Genomic DNA, 18691 nt, shown 5'->3' on the forward strand with positions numbered 1-18691 from the left:
CTGAGGGTTTTGGTTTTTGATTCTTGTTTATTGATCTAAAACTCTATGCTTGTTTAATATTGAGGAATGCCTTTAAAGCCATGTTTATAATAAATGATGGTTAAAAGTTTAGGAGTGTTTAGAGAAGAAATCCACGGTCCTGGTTTGACTACTGTCAAAGATGTGTTGACTGACTTTGAAAGCTCATCAATCAGTTCTATAAAAACTGTCACTACCTGAATTCACTTGACTGTTTTTAAAGTTATGCCATATAACTCTTTAAGGAAGAAAGATAAAGAAGGATAACAAAAACAACAAAATAGTACATTTCATTTCCTAATAGTGTGGTAATAATGGGCTTAGACATGGGTTAGGGACAATCATCTTTCTAGTGCAATTTTTAATATTCCACAAAAATTTAATAATACAGTATTTAATAACATTATTAGAAAATAAATAAATAAGCTACTTCTCCCACCCACCTCTTTCCCAAAGATAGTCATGGTCAAGTAAAAGAAATCAAAAAACAAGAGTGTTAAAATGACTCACCTTTTGTTGACGGGCTTTTCATCCTTTTCATAGGGTCGGACAAACCACTTCCCAATCCTAACGAAGTTCTTATCCATTAGGCACCTACAGTAATTACACCCAGAATTACTTTTACAGTTTTAATACAACTTAGCAAGTCACTGAGTCAACAATCACAGGTGAGATACACCATTGAAAATAAAAACATCACCAATTAAACTGTCAAAATGTTTTCTTATCACTTAAAATTTTTTTGTTATACTTACTGAAAGAACTTTCTGACTTCAGGCAAACAGTTTTATGACATATTATTCCTGCACATGTAAAAAAATGAAGCAAAATTGATTGGTTGATCTATTCCTGAAATGTTTTACACTTCTCAATTACTTCAAATCCAATCACACTACTGCATTATTTTAATTCTTGTGTCATCAAGAATGGTGGGAATGCAGGCAGCATTTCTTAAGAGTACTTCAGAGATATTCTTCCAAGTCATTGCAAGCCATTTTGCAAGTTTTAATGCTGGCTCTTCCTTGCTTGGCATGTGATAGGCAATTCTTTAGTAAGGATCTCAGTAACAAAAACATAGCATAGCCTCTTCTACTAAGGTATTTTCCGTTAGTAGGTAAGCTAAAGCTCTTGGTTACGGCTTTGTAAGAAAACAAGGAATTGCAATAATTTCTTCAGTAACAAATATTTGCTTTCCTCCTAAGTTGTGCCTCACTTGTGTTTCCATGCCGTTTTGCGCACACTGTTTCAATGTCAAATCACAGAGTAACATTTCTGAAGACATGTTAAGTGGCAATTAAACTCAACTCGTATAATACCAAAAATACACACAATTCAAATGAAGTGACAACAATATAGACAGCTATGACCAATTTCACTTGTGTGCAGGCAAATGACAACTATATCATAATTGTGATCTGGCCAACTGTGAGATGCCATCATCTGTAAGGAGTATGCCTGATTTTAAAAATATTCAAATATGAGAAAAAAGGTGCATACTGAAATTGATAAAATACAGTAATCACTAACATTATTCAATGAGATGACATATTTTGTAAGAAAAGCTGTAAGAAAGCTGGGTGTAATTCTACACAAGGTTCTACCTACCAGTGAAAGAGAGGAATAACAATTCTTTATTCAATATTCAGGCAATTCTGCACATGGCTTTTGCCTCTATCATTTCCACACCAACAAGGAGCATGGAAACAATTCAAGCCTTCACCCAACTCATTAGAGATTAGTTGGGTTAGTAAATGGCAATAGTTTTCTGTTGGCTACAATTTAACTCGCTATGGGCAGAGCCAATCTGGATCACTGTTACATCAAAAAGGCACTGTCATCAACTGGTTTTATTTTGATAATGAATTTCTACAACAATCTTCCTGTTTATAATGAAGGAAATCATTTTCAAAGCAACCTCATCTGTTTTCCTAAAACTGCTTTCAGAGTTCACTTGCTTTTCAGGTTAAAGACTATGTGACTCCATTAAATGTAGAATATGAAATATGGAATACCCAAAAAGGTAAAAGTACCAAGCAGCAAAACTGAAAAAGTATCGCCACAGTTTATCCCCTATCAAAGACACTTAATTGTATTTTTTGCTAGACTACATACAGATATTTCCACTGAAAAGCTCCAGTGTTTGATATCAGGTTCCTTCCTTCAGTAACACCACCAATATCCAGTACTAGAATCACTACAACCACCATCATCACATTTGATTACCAGGCACAGCATATCATTTAATTCTTGTAAGAATTATAGGACATAGATGTTACAATGTCAATTTTTTCTTTAAAGATTTTATTTTTTTCCTTTTTCTCCCCAAAGCCCCCCAGTACATAGTTGTATATTCTTCGTTGTGGGTCCTTCTAGTTGTGGCTACAATGTCAATTTTTATACATGAAGCAGCTGAGGCGGAGTGAGAATGTCACCTAGACAAGGTCACACAGCTAATGAACAGCAGAACTGGGATTAAGCCCAGGTATATCTGATCACAGAGCCAAGACACTGAACTATTACCATAAATGGACTCCTATGCTATCATATTTCCTCAATTCTTTCCTCTTTCTTAAAATCCAGATGCATCCTGTAATTGATGGGCCTATTTAACGTTTCTTTAATCTCCAAATGATGTTGTTAAATTGAAGGTATATCTGGTGATAATTCTTAGAAGAAAAGCAATAGGGCATGTAACAGGTACAGAATCACATCAAACACTAAACACTTCTACTGACATATCCTCCCTTAATAAACATCACTGTAAATAAAGTATTCATTCCTTCATATATGTCTTGAAGGTCAGAATTCAAAAGAATCATTTACTCAGTAACAGAGAAAACAACAGGAATTTACAGTTTATGGATAGAAAAAAAATCCAAGGCTTGAGACAGTATAATATACAAGATAAACAGACAAAATCTCTCTGACTAAAGAGGACAATGTATAAAGTTTGTTTCAAAACCCTTGTCCTTCTATGAAGTCAAAGTCACAAATTCTATCTGCTGGTTTCATTCCAGAACAAAGAAACTTGGGGTTGAGGGGTGGAGGAGCAGCACTGAGCCAAGACCACTCAAGGACAAAGGCAAAAGGCAAAAAAGCTAAGGAAAACGCTATCTGAGAGTCTAACTCTCTGTGCTAATGGATCTCCTGGAGTTTCCGCTGTAGATCACACTTCTTTGTCAGGCAATGTCAACAAAAGGTTATCACTAATACACAGAACAGTCATGGAAACTACCGATCCTTCAATCTGAAACCATCTGGTTCCAAACGAGAGTCATAAATGACTTACGTGATTTTCAACTGCTAATTAGTTTCCATGTGCTCAGTGATTTCCTACTCATTGAAAGGAAAACATAAGAACACAGAATTGCACTGGATGAGGTAATGTTTTACTCAGTTTTCTAAGTAGTGGATTTGCAATTGCCTTATCTCTGCATAAGCGAGCAGTCACAGTCATGTCAGCAGTGATGTGGCAGAAAGTCAGCAAAGTCATCAAGTACCTTAGAGAAGGTTCGGACCAAATTAGTCAAGGTGCTGAGTACTGTACTCCCTTTCTCTGCCCTGCCCCTCAACCCAATAGAGAATTCACTGCTCAGTTAGATGTCAAGATGAGTAAGTATGAGGGGGAAGTTTCTTTTTACCCAAGAAACAGGTAAAAAGAAGTCAGCAATTATCAATATCAATTTCTATACTCTTCAATCACCTATGTCTCAACTTTGGCTGGTCCAAAAACCAAACTTCACTCACTTACACATACACACCCACACCCCCCCACACACACAACCAGGTAGCACAGAAAGTATTTCCACCTGCCGTTTTGTACTTTGCCCTGGAGGAAATGCGAGAAGAGGGGGTATGTTTTGCTAAGGAAGGCAGTTCTCCCACCTGACCGACACCTGGGACTATGCTGGCTCCACAGCACACTATACTGAGGTTCCAAGCCCTTGGTTCTCAATCACTCTGGGGTCATGATTCTATGGTAAAAATAATCTAATGGAAGTTATTACAGACTCTTTCTCCTGAAAAATGCGTGGAAGAGTAAAACATTGCATACAATTCCACAGGATTGGTGAACTCTCTGAAGCAGATCCTAGATTAAGAACTTCTGTACTAAACACTACCATTAATCACTATTAACCCTGCTTTGGCCTGGAATTCCTTTCTTGTCCCACTCTATCCCTTCCTCCTCTGACTTAATTCTGTTCATCTTTCCTATCCCAGATCAGCCTGCCCAGTACGCTAACATTTACATATCAGCACTTTCACCACTGAGTTGTAATGATTCATTTCTGTGGCTTCTTTCTCCTAAGAAACTATGCACAATTTAGGCGCAGGCACTGTATCTATCTTATTCACTGACAATATCGAACAAATATAAATGTCTGTTATGTTCTATGCTTTATATTCTGCTCCATATTGTAGGTGCTCAATAAATATCTGAGAAATGAATGCTATACACCAAGGAGTATTTTCTTATTCAACTATAATACTGTTATTCTTCTTGTTTGTAACCACTAATCATGGACAGTGTCATACTGTTAATTTTCTTGTGTGTATGTGTGCTTGCTAGTGAGACACACAATGTTGGAGGAAAAAGATCTGCAGGTTTCACTTTTTTATAGCCCATCACCTCTCACTCCAGACTAAAATCACAGCACATACTCAACATGTAGGGAATCACATAAATACTAAAACTGTTCTGGAAGACCAGCACTTCTGCCCAGATGCTTTTATTATATGTGAAGAACAGAAATAAGGAAATCTTTTTAAGAGAGATAATTCTAAGATATAAAAATTAAAGAATATCAGAAACATAATTTTCCCTTTTTATACTCTATTAGGCTTTATTTTATTATTTTTGAGGGACAAAATTTATATTTAACTTGAAAAATAAACCTAGCAGACATACTCCATGCGCTGAAAATTACTTCAAATCAACATCATCAATAGTGCTAAGAATACATTACCAGTTAACCCGGTTGTCTACTCAGTAACCCCAGTCACTATCATTGAGATTTTCAAAATCACCTTACTATTAAGGTATAATATAATTCTGTAAAGTAGTACAATATTATTTTGCAAGATCACTAAGTGATTCCAGATTTATAAAACGTTCCTTAAGCAACAGTTCTAGGAAAGAATTTCTCTTTAGAAATAATTCCCAGCCCCCTACCATCTCCCAGAAATCACTGTCTCAAGAAGAAAAGAAACAGCTGCTGAAAAATGAAAATGAAATCAGGTTTTGTGTGCATGTGCACACATAATGTTTCTGTGTCATGCCATATGGCTCTAAATAATTAACTACAAGAGAAACTTGACTGGGAAGTCGGCAAGCCCCAATCTCTAATCCGAAAGCCACGGGCAGACCTCATGTATGATTACAAGAGCAACAGCAGTAGCCACAGCCTAACTCAGCAAGCCACTTCCCAGATGGGATAGTTGAGAAGTTTAGAAGGGAGCCACAAGTGGCTCTCGCTCCTTCGGTGTCACTCCAATTAGGTAGGTATGACAGTTTTCACAGACTAAAAAGTCCAAGGATGGTGTTCCTCTACCACACCCTTAACCAAACTGTACCTTAATGTTACCACCTAGTTAAGGAGCTGCTCAGATAGACTAAACTGTATACAAGTTCATACCGGAGTAGCCTCGCCAGCATCAAAGCCTTTACCTTACCACTCCAATCTATATCAAACACATACGCAAAGAGGTCTCCCTCCTAGAAACTGCAGTGCTCCCAATTCCCAACCAAATAAAAGAAACCTCTATGATGTAGGGGCTAAAAAGTCTCTTTCACCTGCTCCCTTCTATCTTCATGACTTTGGGCTCCTACTGTGCCTGAGGTGATGCTATGTCCTCTGGCCAAGCAAACTCTATTATTTCCATCCTTTCCAAAATCTCGGTAAGGTTAGCTTTTTGGTACACTAAGCCTCACCTGAAACATCAATTCTAATGCAATTCCAAACAACCATAGCTCTCCTCTAGTTCCACACTTTTAGTGTCTAATCCCATTCTCCAAACACAAAACCAAAAAGTTTAATTTTTTAAAAATTTAAAGTCTTGATCCTTTCCCTGTCCTAAAAACACTAAATACATATAGAAATATAAACTGATTAATTTTAATTTTAGGGTGAATATGTTTCTCTCTAGACATTTATAGTTAGTTATCTACTTTCATTCACTTGTGTCTATAACGTTTGTAGCGTCTCTTCCTTTAAAGTATATGCCCCTTGGTCTAAAGATTCATTTTCTTCCTTCCTTTAGAGAACTGCACACTGTCACAATTCAATAAAATAGGGATTTACTGATTACTCATTTCCTGCTCCTGTTATCACATTATACCCAAGGACTCTCAATGTTGCAATGTTCTATCATCATTTCTTCAACTAGGGCTATACCTACCACCATGCTCTACTGAATATATTTATTATTTTGAAATCTTTGGGCCACCACATTCAAGAACAGGGCTCATTTGCCCTCTGAGGATCACCTCTATTGGATCGCAATACAGGACATTGAAAGCTAGTAATTTATAAATATGTTACACTCATACACTGCATAATGACAGTTCAGTCAACAGCGGACTCCATTCCAACAGTGCTCCCCTAAGATTAGTACCACAGAGCCTCGGTGTGTAGTACACTATACCATCTAGGTTTGTGTAAGTGCACTCTATGATGCCTGCACAATGACAATCACATAATGAAGCATTTCTCAGAACGTATCCCCCTCGTTAAGAGACACATGGCTGTGTGGTTATCCTAATTATAATTCTAATTTTCTTCATGTTATTTTTACTGTACTTTTCCAAATAAGTATCTTCACTCTAAACACCAACTCTTTGGCAAACCAAGAAGCCTTGGGCCAAAGGCAACTGTACAGCTGTGTTATGAACTAACGTGGGGTGAATATGCTGACAATCCATGAGGAAAGCAGCACCAGTGGACTACTCTGAAGAGTCATTATGTTTCACACATGTAAAATATCCACAGATTAAAGTCTCCCTAAGAGAGCAAGGACAGGACAGAGCAAAACAGCTTCAAAAGACCCATGTAATCTATTGTGCACAAATCAATGATTTGTATTTTAGAGGAAAAAAATCTTTTCATCAAAATCAGCTTATGTGGGGCAACAAAAGACCCCGAATTGCTAAAGCAATCCTGAGTAAGAAGAACAAAGCTGGAGGCATCACAATCCCTGATTTCAAAACATACTACAAAGCTACAGTAATCAAAACAGCATGGTACTGGTACAAAAACAGGTGCACAGATCAATGGAACAGAATTGAAAGCTCAGAAATAAAACCACACATCTATGGACAGCTAATCTTCAACAACGGAGCTGAGGGCCTACAATGGAGAAAAGAAAGTCTCTTCAACAAATGGTGCTGGGAAAACTGGACAGCCACATGTAAAAGAATGAAAATTGACCATTCTTTTTCACCATTCACAAAAATAAACTCAAAATGGATCAAAGACCTAAAGATTAGGCCTGAAACAATAAGTCTTCTAAAAGAGAATATAAGCAGTACAGTCTGACATCAGTTTCAAAAGAATCTTTTCGGACACCATAACTCCTCAGATGAGGGAAACAATAGAAAGAATAAACAAATGGGATTTCATCAGACTAAAGAGCTACTTCAAGGCAAAGGAAAACAGAATTGAAACAAAAAAAAACAGCCCACTAATTGGGAAAAAATATTTACAAGCTACTTATCCGACAAAGGGTTAATCTCCATAATATATAAAGAACTCACACAGCTCAACAACAAAGAATCAAAAACCCGATCAAAAAATGGGCAGGAGACATGAACAGACATTTCTCCAAAGAAGATAGAAGGATGGCCAATAGACACATGAAAAGATGCTCATCATCACTAATTATCAGGGAAATGCAAATCAAAACTACACTAAGATATCACCTTACACCCACTAGATTGGCAAAAATATCCAAAACCAAGAGTGACAAATGTTGGAGAGGTTGTGGAGAAAAAGGGACCCTCATACACTGTTGGTGGGAATGCAAACTGGTGCAGCCACTATGGAAAACAGTATGGAGATTTCTCAAAAAGTTAAAAATAGAAATACCTTATGGCCCAGCCATCCCACTACTGGGTATCTATCCAAAGAACCTGAAATCAGCAATTCAAGAGTCCCATGCACCCCTATGTTCATCGCAGCATTATTTACAATAGCCAAGATGTGGAACCAACCTAAGTGCCCAGCAACTGATGATTGGATAAAGAAGATATGGTATATATACACAATGGAATACTACTCAGCCATAGAAAAAGACAACATCGTCCCATTCGCATCAACATGGATGGACCTTGAGGGTATTATGTTGAGTGAAATAAGCCAGACAGAGAAAGACGAACTCTGTATGACTCCACTCATAGGTGGAAGTTAACATATAGACAAGGAGAACTGATCGGTGGTTACCAGGGGAAAGGGGGGGGTGGGGGGAGGGCACAAAGGGTGAAGTGGTGTACCCACAACATGACTAATAATAATGTACAACTGAAATTTCACAAGGTTGTAAACTATCATAATCTTAATTAAAAAAATCAGCTTATGTGTTTTATTCTAAAAACTTAAGAAAATTAAAGTATACTAGCACACATAATGCCAATTTGACAGCATTATGCCAGACATTTTAAGTATTTCTACAGAGGTACAAAAGCAAGATTTTCATAAGTCCCGTATGTGGTGCAAATCACTGAGGCCATCATAAAAACTCTGGGTGATATGAACTGCAGACATTTCCTGGCTTCATTTTTAAAAGCTTTTCAACTCAACGTCTTACTTCATTTAGATAGAAATAGGTGAGAAGGATATGGTATATTATAAAAACCATACCAATTATAATAACATAAGAGTAATAGCCACTAAACCTGCAATAATAAAAATGCCAAACGAAGAAACTCCTGAGAAAAGACTGCAGGCCTTTGTTTTCCATAGTCTATTCACAGACAAAGTGCATCTCCATTAATGAGGAGAGTGAGACAACCTAAACTTAAATACAGAGCGCAGCCTTTGAGAAGCTCATTAAAATACACAACAAAATCCCACTCAATTGCAAAGGCTGATGAAGAACAATCTGAACTAGTACATTATTAGAAAGAGAAAGAGAGAGAGAAATCGGGGGGCGGGGGGAGGGAGGGAGAAGAATCAATTCAAATTAGCAGAGATTCTACATAAGTAAAACCAAATTAATGGTATTTTATCATCCTGGGCATTGTGCCAAAAAAGGATAATCAATCATTAAGAAAACAGGAAGCACACTTACTTTCTCAGAAGAGAGGAAAAATAAGCACGACTACATGATCTAAAACTATAAAACTTGGAAGACCTAAACCTTCAGATACTGAAATTCTGACTAAAAAATTACAAATGAAGAAAATACCAAAAGAAGCCAACATGCCTCAAAGTTTTTAAAGACATGTCTAAATCCATCCATAACTGTGTTTAGAGGCATATCTGTGTTTGGGTAATATTGCCAGCACCTGTCTGGAGGACAGACTCTTAACAGTGAGAAGACCATTAAGACTCATTAAGAGGTATGGTAGATTGTATCCTTTCCCCAAGTATGCGCTCTACCTCCCTGTCCTGCTGACATCAAGCTTGGCCATGTAACTTTGGTACCTCCCGCTGATGGATACTACTTTCTCATCCATCTGACTGTAAGTTTGGTGGTAAATGTCTGGCCAACGAAATGTAAGCAGGAATGCCATACACCACTTCTGAACAGAAGCTTCAAGGGGCTATTTCATATTTTGCCATTGCTCTTTACTCTCTACCAGGAACCCAGCAAGTCTTTGAAGGAGCTACCCCACTGACACGACTGCCACCTGGGGAGAAGAAGCTATAGGGCAGTGCTGCAGTAAATCACACTGCACAAGCAACAGCAGCAAGAGATCAACGTCAATTGTTTTAAGATAGCAAGATCTTTCAGGTCTTTTGATAGTGCAGCATAATTGAGCCTAACCTGATTGATGAAAGAGGCCACTGCAATACTCCATGAAACACTCATGAAGTTTTAAAGTGGGCCAGCAGCAATCAAAATGAAGACAATGGGACTGACTAGAAGGATATCTGGAAGACTGGAGGAAGGGTGGCAGTGGTAATGGTGGGTGTGGGGGCAGGGGTAGGGGTGGGTGTAGGGGTAGGGATAGGGGTGGGGGTGGGCCTGGGGTTCAGTATTATATGATAAGAACCACAAACAAGGGAAAAAATTAACTCAGGGAACCAAGACATTAAACAGTCTACCACATGGAAGTATGATTAGATGAATTACACATGACCCCCATAGAATTGAATTAAGAAAAAGAAATGAAAGTTACAAGGGGACAGATTTCTGCTCAGCATAAGGAAGACTTTCTTTCTAACAATGAGTACACTCTGAAGATGAAAAGAACTCCTTTTGGAAGGTGTGCTCACATAACCAGAAGTATTCAAGGAAAGGATGGATGACCACATAAAAAGGATATTGTAGAAGGGGATTTCGGAATTAGCTGGGTAAATAGACTGATTTTTTGTTTTTGTTTTTTTTGGTGAGAAAGGCTGGCCCTAAGCTAACATCTGTTGCCAATCTTCATCTTTATGCTTGAGGAAAATTGTCCCTGAGCTAAGATGTATGCCAATCTCCCTCTATTTTGTACGTGGGACGCCTCCATAGCATGGCTTGACGAGCAGTGTGCAGGTCTGTGCCCCGGGCCACCAAAGGAGAGCACATGAACTTAACCACTGTGCTACTGGGCCGGCCCCTAGACTGACTTTCAATGTTGTGTTCAACTCTAAAAATAGTAATATCAAATACTCCTATTAGCTAATATTAACAGCAGTTAACCATTTATTGAGCTCTTACAATGAGAAAGGTATTGTGCTGAGCAAAACAATCCTTCACCATTTTATAAGTAAAGAACAGGGGCTCAGCAAGCTCAAGTCACTTGCTCAAGTCAAATAGTTATTTGATCAGCACAGCCAAGACCCAAAATATCTCCTGTCTCTGAAGGCAGTGAAGAAATGGGCTTCTAGAAATGTGTGCCCTTGTAAAGATATGTAAAATTAAAGCCAGATATGTTAGCTTCTGTCTGACACCTAAACGGAAAATACTCTTGAGCGAGAAGTATTGAGGTTTTTTCCTTAATGGACAGGTGACATTGGCTAGACGTATACAATATAGTGTATGTAAAAATTGGAGAGTTATAGAGGAAATGAGTAAATGATTTGAAGTCACGTTACCTTAGAATTTAAAATATTCTACACAGCATCAATTCAGTATTACCTCAGCACCAATCAACAGCAACAAGAAATGAAATCATCTTATTCTGTGTGAAGTTTATAACGTTACTTTAATTTCTGTAGAGAAATGTTTTTTTAATAAATCACTGCAGTGACTCCATCTATATACAATAGCAACTGCCATCTTTTAGAAAGAGGATCAATTTATATGACTCCTGCGTAGCTGTAAGTGAGAGCTTCTCAAGGGAATTAGTGGAATTCTCTTTTAATTAAACAAACCCATATGCTTAAAAAAATAAAAAGCAGAAATAATGAATCACTTGCACAAGCTTTGTTAATAAGCAACCTAAGAAAAAACTGGTTTAGGAAGCACAAACACCCTTCAAGTGATACACTGCTTGAGGACCTGTTTCAATAACCTCAATTCTGGCTTTCAAGCTAGAGTCTCAAAACATCCACACTGGGACACCAAGTTGATCCTATCTGAGTGGAAATGGAAAGGCATAACAGGAAATTGCCAGGAATAAGACAGTAAACTGTATTTCAATAAACTTAGGTTTTAAACAGAAAATAAGTTACAGCAAGTGGTCTAAACTATGGGAAGAAGAAGAGGGCAAGCATGTATTAGCCAAATCAGTTTCTGTTGACAATGAATAAAGACAGCTAAAAGAAACCATTTAAAATGTTTCCCTGCCTCATGAGTAGGGTAATTTTCATTCACAGAACACAGTTACTTAAAGTTTGAACATTATTTTAAAGGACAAAAGTATTATTACAATTTTTCAAAAGAATCTCACCTTGTCCATTCCAATTGTAGGAAGGGAGCTAAACAGCTTGATTACTATTTTCTAAAAGAAACACTGTTTTATTTGTTTCAAAATAAACTCATATAGCAGATTCAAATCAAAGTATGCAAAATAATAAATTTATGGGGAAAATGAATTAATGACTATTGAACATTAACGACGTCAAGTATTATGCAGCACACATCATACACACCACCTAACAAAAACTCAAGGTGCACAGCATCCTATAGATAATTTAAAGGGCATTAACTAAGGCTTAGTGAGGTTAGGGTACCTGATCAAGTAACAGACCCTGAAATCAAACCAAGGTCTAACCCGAAGTTTAGAACTATCCCAACCTTTATCTCATGACATACTGCATACATCACAATTAACTTTCTTATAAAATAATAATTCAACTTGACCTGGACTTTAGTTTTTACCACAAATTCTGAATTTATGAGCACAGAATAAATGAATTATCTGCATTTCTCTTCTCTCCCAATTTTTCTGCTCTAATTTTCTCCCAAGAAAGAAAAGAAATATGTTACCATTTAAAACACAAAAGACTGAAAAGAATACAATTCGACCACACATTAGTGTTTTTCTGAAAAAAATAAATTTTGATAGAAACAACATGGTGAGCTACAATTTTTAAAAATATATACTTTGTTCCATATACATTAAAAAAGTTTATGTAAAGGGGCTGGCCCCGTGGCCGAGTGGTTAAGTTCGCGCACTCCGCTGCAGGCGGCCCAGTGTTTCGTTGGTTCGAATCCTGGGCGCGGACATGGCACTGCTCATCAGACCACGCTGAGGCAGCGTCTCACATGCCACAACTAGAAGAACCCACAACGAAGAATACACAACTATGTACCGGGGGGCTTTGGGGAGAAAAAGGAAAAAATAAAATCTTTAAAAAAAAAAAAAAAAAAAAAGTTTATGTAAAAAGGACTGTGTTTAAAGATGCATTAATTACCATACAGATATAAAAGTTTATTCTAGCACAGCATTATGGAAACAGTAAATTTTCCTGAAAGGACTGTGTGTGTCCTTTTGCTCTATTTTGCAGAGGGAGAGAGAAATACCAAATATCTGGAATATTCAAGAGTACTCAACTCTTAAAAGTCAATGCTTCTAAACGTATACTGCCCTTAGTCACAGATGGCCTCTAGGACTACTCCAAAGCACAGAGGTAGGAACTAAAATTCAGAATGAAAAACAGATAAATTTAGTGGGAAAGGTCTTTTGGAGTGACTTAAATGATGACAACTTATCAACTGTAGCTTAAGAATCCTAAGCAGTGCTATTACCCTAGATATTAGCTTGGATAAGAAACTTCATGGTACTAGAATGCCCTTTCAGCTTTGCTCACCTAAAAGTACTATATACAGACTCAGGAAGAGAAATGAAACAAGTTTTTCTTTACAAGTTCTTAATTAACTCATCCTTTCTCAACTATTTCTCTCCTTAAAACACTAGCCAGAGCCTGGGAACATATTGTTCTGCCAGAAAGCAAGGAGGTGCTCCAACAATGATGAGGACAGTTCAAAAAACCAGAGGAGCCAGGATGAAGGGGTTTCCCCCGGCCATATCTAAATAAATGATAGTAATGAATTATAATCCATTAAGTAAAATAGGAATCCATCTTTCCAAATTTATATAGATAGAAAGATTAACAGAAATAGATAAATACATACATGAGAGAAAATGAAAAGCTCTTCCTTAAAATAGAAGGCTAAGGAATAAAAGTAGAAGGAATGGTGGCATTTGAAAATTACCATTACAGCCGCAAAGTAATAAAGATCTAGACAAGGACCACCAGTAGAGGATAAAACAAGTGAGTCAAAATTTGAAAACAAACAATTATTACACAATCTCATTGCATCTGGCCATAAATCACTTATTAATTACAAAGAGAATTAACAAGTATCATAGTTAACAAGTACTTATTAATTTACAGTGGAGAAACCTAGCAGAATACCACCTTAAACAAAGGATTAACAATGTTAACATCATTAATAATGGAACACTGAAATCATGGGCCTCCTGCTATGACACACTGAGAAGGACATAACAACACTTCTCTAGAAGTATTCTTACTAAAAAGCATAAACTGAATCTCATCATGAAGAAGCTATCTCAAATTGAGGGACACTATATAAAATTTATGGCCTGAACTCATGCAAAATGTCAATGTCAAGAAAGAAAAAGAAAGGCTAAGGAAGCCTTCCAGATTTAAAGAGACAGGAAAATTAAACATAATATATGATCATGGACTAGAGCTTGGGGGAGGGAGGTTAAACTGTAAAGGACAGAATTGGGACAACTGATAACATCACTTGAACTAAGGATTAGACAATGGCATTTTATCACTGTTAAATTTCTTAATTTTCATAATTGTACGTGCTTCTATGAGAGGATATCCTTGTCCTTAGAAAGTGTACACCAAAATACTTAGGGTTGTAAAAAGAACAATCTCAATTGTGCAAATAACTCTCAAGTGGTTTAGGAAATAACCTTAAAAACACACACACAGACACACATTGGGGGAGGTGAGAGGGTGGGCAATCACACAAATTATAAAGCAAATTGGGCAAAAGTAAAACTACTGGTGAATCTGACTAGAAGGAAATTAGAAGTTCTTTGTGTTATTCCTAAAACTTCTCTCAGTTTGAAATTATATCAATATACAAAGAAGCAAGAGATCTGTACAATGCTATTTTTATAAAACTGTATGTGAAGGCATTCTGAGCATTCTAGGACACTCTGACTGTCCAGCATTACGCCTGAGGTGTCGGCACCACTGGCTGCTGGCCCTCTCTTACCTTTCTAACAGATTGTGGATCGCTTTGAAGAGCAGCGTCCTACATTCATAGGAAAGGCCGTTTTCCCAGAGTCCTTCCTCCACAACTGAAAAAAACAAAACAAAAGAATGAACCAGCAAGCGGGGCATCCAAATAAAAATAAAAGAAACTTTTAAAACATTTTTCTAAAGCAAAGTTAATGAATTAATATAAATTATCTCACACTGAAACAGAGACACTATGTTAAATACTTGCCCAAAGTCATAAAATACTTAAAGTACAGAATGAAATAAATGTGTTTTAATTCGTCTTTGAAATATAGATATGGTCTTTCCAAGGTGCTTCTTCAAAATTTGAAATTATTCAAAATTCTCAAATTAATCTTTCTACCTAATAGTGTCACAAAGACTAATTTTGTTAAAGTTCTATTTAAAGGTAACAAAAATGTCACAAATTAACATGAAAGTTACTACATGTATTTTCAGAGGGAAAATCAAAAGGAAAAGATATCTAAAAATGTGAGAGTTACACAAATTTCTCGAAGACAGTATGTTTCGAAGACGGTATCCGAATAGGATTTTAGCAACATGATTTTAGGGAGAATGTCAGGAAATTACATCTTAATATAACATCAAATTTATTTCCTCAACTCATAAATTTCATTAATGTTTGACATTTGGGGAAATATCATATTTGCCTTTGAAATATGTTAACATTGAGCCACAAGTAACTAACACCAAGAGAACCCAACAGACTAATAATGTCCCATATATTCCTAACATTCTTTCATATCTATAAAAACATTCTAGAGAAGACAGTTAATGTCCTTTTAAATTATATTCCTTTAATTCAAGATATCAAAAAGTTGGAAGGATGAAAACCTTCGCAGAAGAAAATTTCCTCTTCCTTTTACTTGTTATCTTGACAAAAGGACTCACCAGAGAAAATTTTGACTGAGAAGTAAAACACATATTAAATCCACAATTCATTTTTAATGCTCTTACCAAACCAACGGACATCTCAAATTGCATATCCATATTCTCCAATTAGACAGACTTCGAAAAAGTCTATTTACATTCACAGGTTTTATCTACAGGACTTTTTTCAAATGATAAAACTGGATAAATGTTTTTTCTTGGTATGTCAGGTAACTTTACTTTCCTGCCTATGTGGCTAATCATGATTTACCAAATTTTCCCAAAGCAACCTCTGTCAGAAACATTTTATGGTATTTATAACTAGAGACATGGAAATAAAGTACAGCAAATAAATAAACAGTCCTGCGAGCAACAGACTGTCTCTGTTCAAGATAAAACATCCAAAAGTTTTCTGCAATCCTCTGGAGATGTCATGAATCTCCATTCTCACACATTTCTTTTGGGTAGAGCTTTTCCTGAGTGAGAAACAGAGGTAACATTTCAATAAAGGGAACACCCCATATTAATTTGCTTTTCTTTCCTAACAGGTTTCACTGACTCTAAGACACCATCAATTTTAAGATGCATCGTTATTTTATATATCACTGGTGAGGGAGGAGCGGGGAGAAGCTGCCAATTGAACTATAACATGGCTCTGTTATCACTGAGGATTTTTAATTAAAGAGCTCCGTTAGATTTATTAACACATAATTTTCAAATATCACTATTGTACATACATAAAACAGATAATATAAGCCAAAACAAAAAAAAACAGTTAAAAATTCTTAAAATTTCATCGACATCAAAGTCCAACTCTCCTGAATGACTCTTCAAGTCGGTCACTGGTGTCAGTGTTTTCCTATAACAGTCTTTTGCTATAAAGAGTGTTGGTGGGGGCTGGCCCCGTGGCCGAGTGGTTAAGTTCACGCGCTCTGCTGCAGGTGGCCCAGTGTTTCGTTGGTTCGAACCCTGGGCACGGACATGGCACTGCTCATCAAACCACGGTGAGGCAGTGTCCCACATGCCACAACTAGAAGGACCCACAACGATGAATGCACAACTATGTACCGGGGGTCTTTGGGGAGAAAAAGGAAAAAAATAAAATCTTTGGGAAAAAAAAAAAAAGAAAAAGAATCATAGAACCAAACACAAAGCCTAAAATTATAAAGCTTTGAAAACATAGGAGAAATTTTTTAAAAGCTTAGGTTCAGTAAAAATTTCTTAGATATGACACCAAAAGCATGATCCATAAAAAAAAAATTGTTAAACAGAGCTTAATCAAAATAAAGAACTCTGTTCTTCAAAAAACTTGGAAAAGTTATGTTAAGCTACAGAAAACACAGGCCACAGATAGGGAATAAGCACTTATAAATCACATATCTGACAAGGACTTGTATTCACAATGTGATATTCTTAAAAAGAAATCCCAAAACTTGACAGTACAAGAAATATTTAGAAAATGGACAAAAGATCTGAAAAGACACTTAACCAAAGAGCAGATATGAATGGCAAATAAAAACAGGAAAAAATGCTCAAAAACATCAGTACTCATTAAAAAAATGCAAACTAAAATCACAATGAGATATCATCCATTAAAATGGCTTAAAAGAAAGACTGAAAATATTAAGTGCTATTGAGCATACAGAGCAACTGGAACTGTCATATACTGCTGATGGCAATGCAAAAACAGTCACTTTGGAAAGCTGACTTTGGCAACTTTTTCCTAAGTTAAACAGCCCAGCAATATTCTTCCTAGGTACATAGCTAAGTAGAGTTAAGAACTTATATTCACATGAAAAACCACAGCAAATGTTTATGGTTGTTTTTATCATAATTGACAAAAACTAGAAATAAGCCAAATGTCCCTCAGCTGGGGAAAGGAGAAATACTAGAAAATCCATATAATGGGATGCCTTCAGAAATAAAAGGAACTGCTGATAGACTCAAAACATGGATGAATATCATGCCAAGTGAAAAAAGCCATACTCAAAGGCCACAGGCTCTTACGATTTACTTGTATGGCGTTCTTGCAAAGGCAAACTTAAGATAACGTGAACTGCTCAGCGTTTTCCAGGGATGGGAGTGGTGGGAGGGCTTGATGACAAAGGGCCGTGGCAAATTTAGGGGTTGATGGAACTGTTCTGTATCTTGATTGTGGCCGTGGTTACCTAACTGTGTACATTTGCCAAAACTCACAGAACTAAACACTAAAAAACGTAAAATTTACTCTCAATCTTTTACTGGTAAACTCATTTTACTGGTAAACTCATTTTACTATTGGACAAGGCTCCTGGACCTAAGCCATCATGAGTACGCTTAAATTGATTTTTTATGTTTTAGTGTGGAAAATGAGAATACTCTAAACATACATACATTTAAACACAATTGTTTTTATCCAAAGGATATGATGTCTGGTTAACCTTCTTTCATAAATTTTTAAAGTAAAATAAAATTAAAAAAACAAAAGTTTCAGCAACAAGAGACTACAGACCAAAGTGGTCCTTCCCAACAGCACAATATACTACTAGTTATATTATGTACTTCATATTAAATACTGTAAATAATACGAATATAACAGAACAAAAATATCTTAGAGATTTTATTTTAATATATTAAACATTTAACGTATTTTAAATACTGAAAATTAATTTGAAAAAATATCTTTATTAATATTGCTTTTTATATGGCAATTTTCATATCTTCCTTTACATTATAAAAATATATAGTATTATATAAATTAATATAAAGTTTAGGCACCAATTTAATAGAAAATAAGGAAGAAAGTAATAACACGAAGAAAACATGACTACATTAAGCTCTTGTTTAAGGAAAATACACTAAAGCTTAAAAAGCAATAGAAATTTATGTATTATCCTGTAAGTTAACCAGTAAAATTTAAAATATAAGTCCGCAAAGATATTTAA

General features: G+C 36.2%; 1 protein-coding gene across 2 annotated transcripts in view; it reads right to left on the reverse strand.

Moving 5' to 3' along the window:
* MED13L (mediator complex subunit 13L) overlaps window positions 1-18691 on the reverse strand; it is a 282014-nt gene that overhangs the window by 124005 nt on the left and 139318 nt on the right. For both annotated transcript variants that reach the window (XM_046640123.1, XM_046640122.1), the window contains exons 3-4: window positions 14872-14956; window positions 529-612 (exon numbers count right to left, since the gene is read on the reverse strand). In XM_046640123.1, the coding sequence (XP_046496079.1) occupies window positions 529-612; window positions 14872-14956 (169 nt within the window). The remainder of the gene's footprint in view (window positions 1-528; window positions 613-14871; window positions 14957-18691) is intronic.

The sequence above is a fragment of the Equus quagga genome, chromosome 15 (assembly GCF_021613505.1).
Source record: "Equus quagga isolate Etosha38 chromosome 15, UCLA_HA_Equagga_1.0, whole genome shotgun sequence".
Classification (NCBI taxonomy): Eukaryota; Metazoa; Chordata; class Mammalia; order Perissodactyla; family Equidae; genus Equus; species Equus quagga.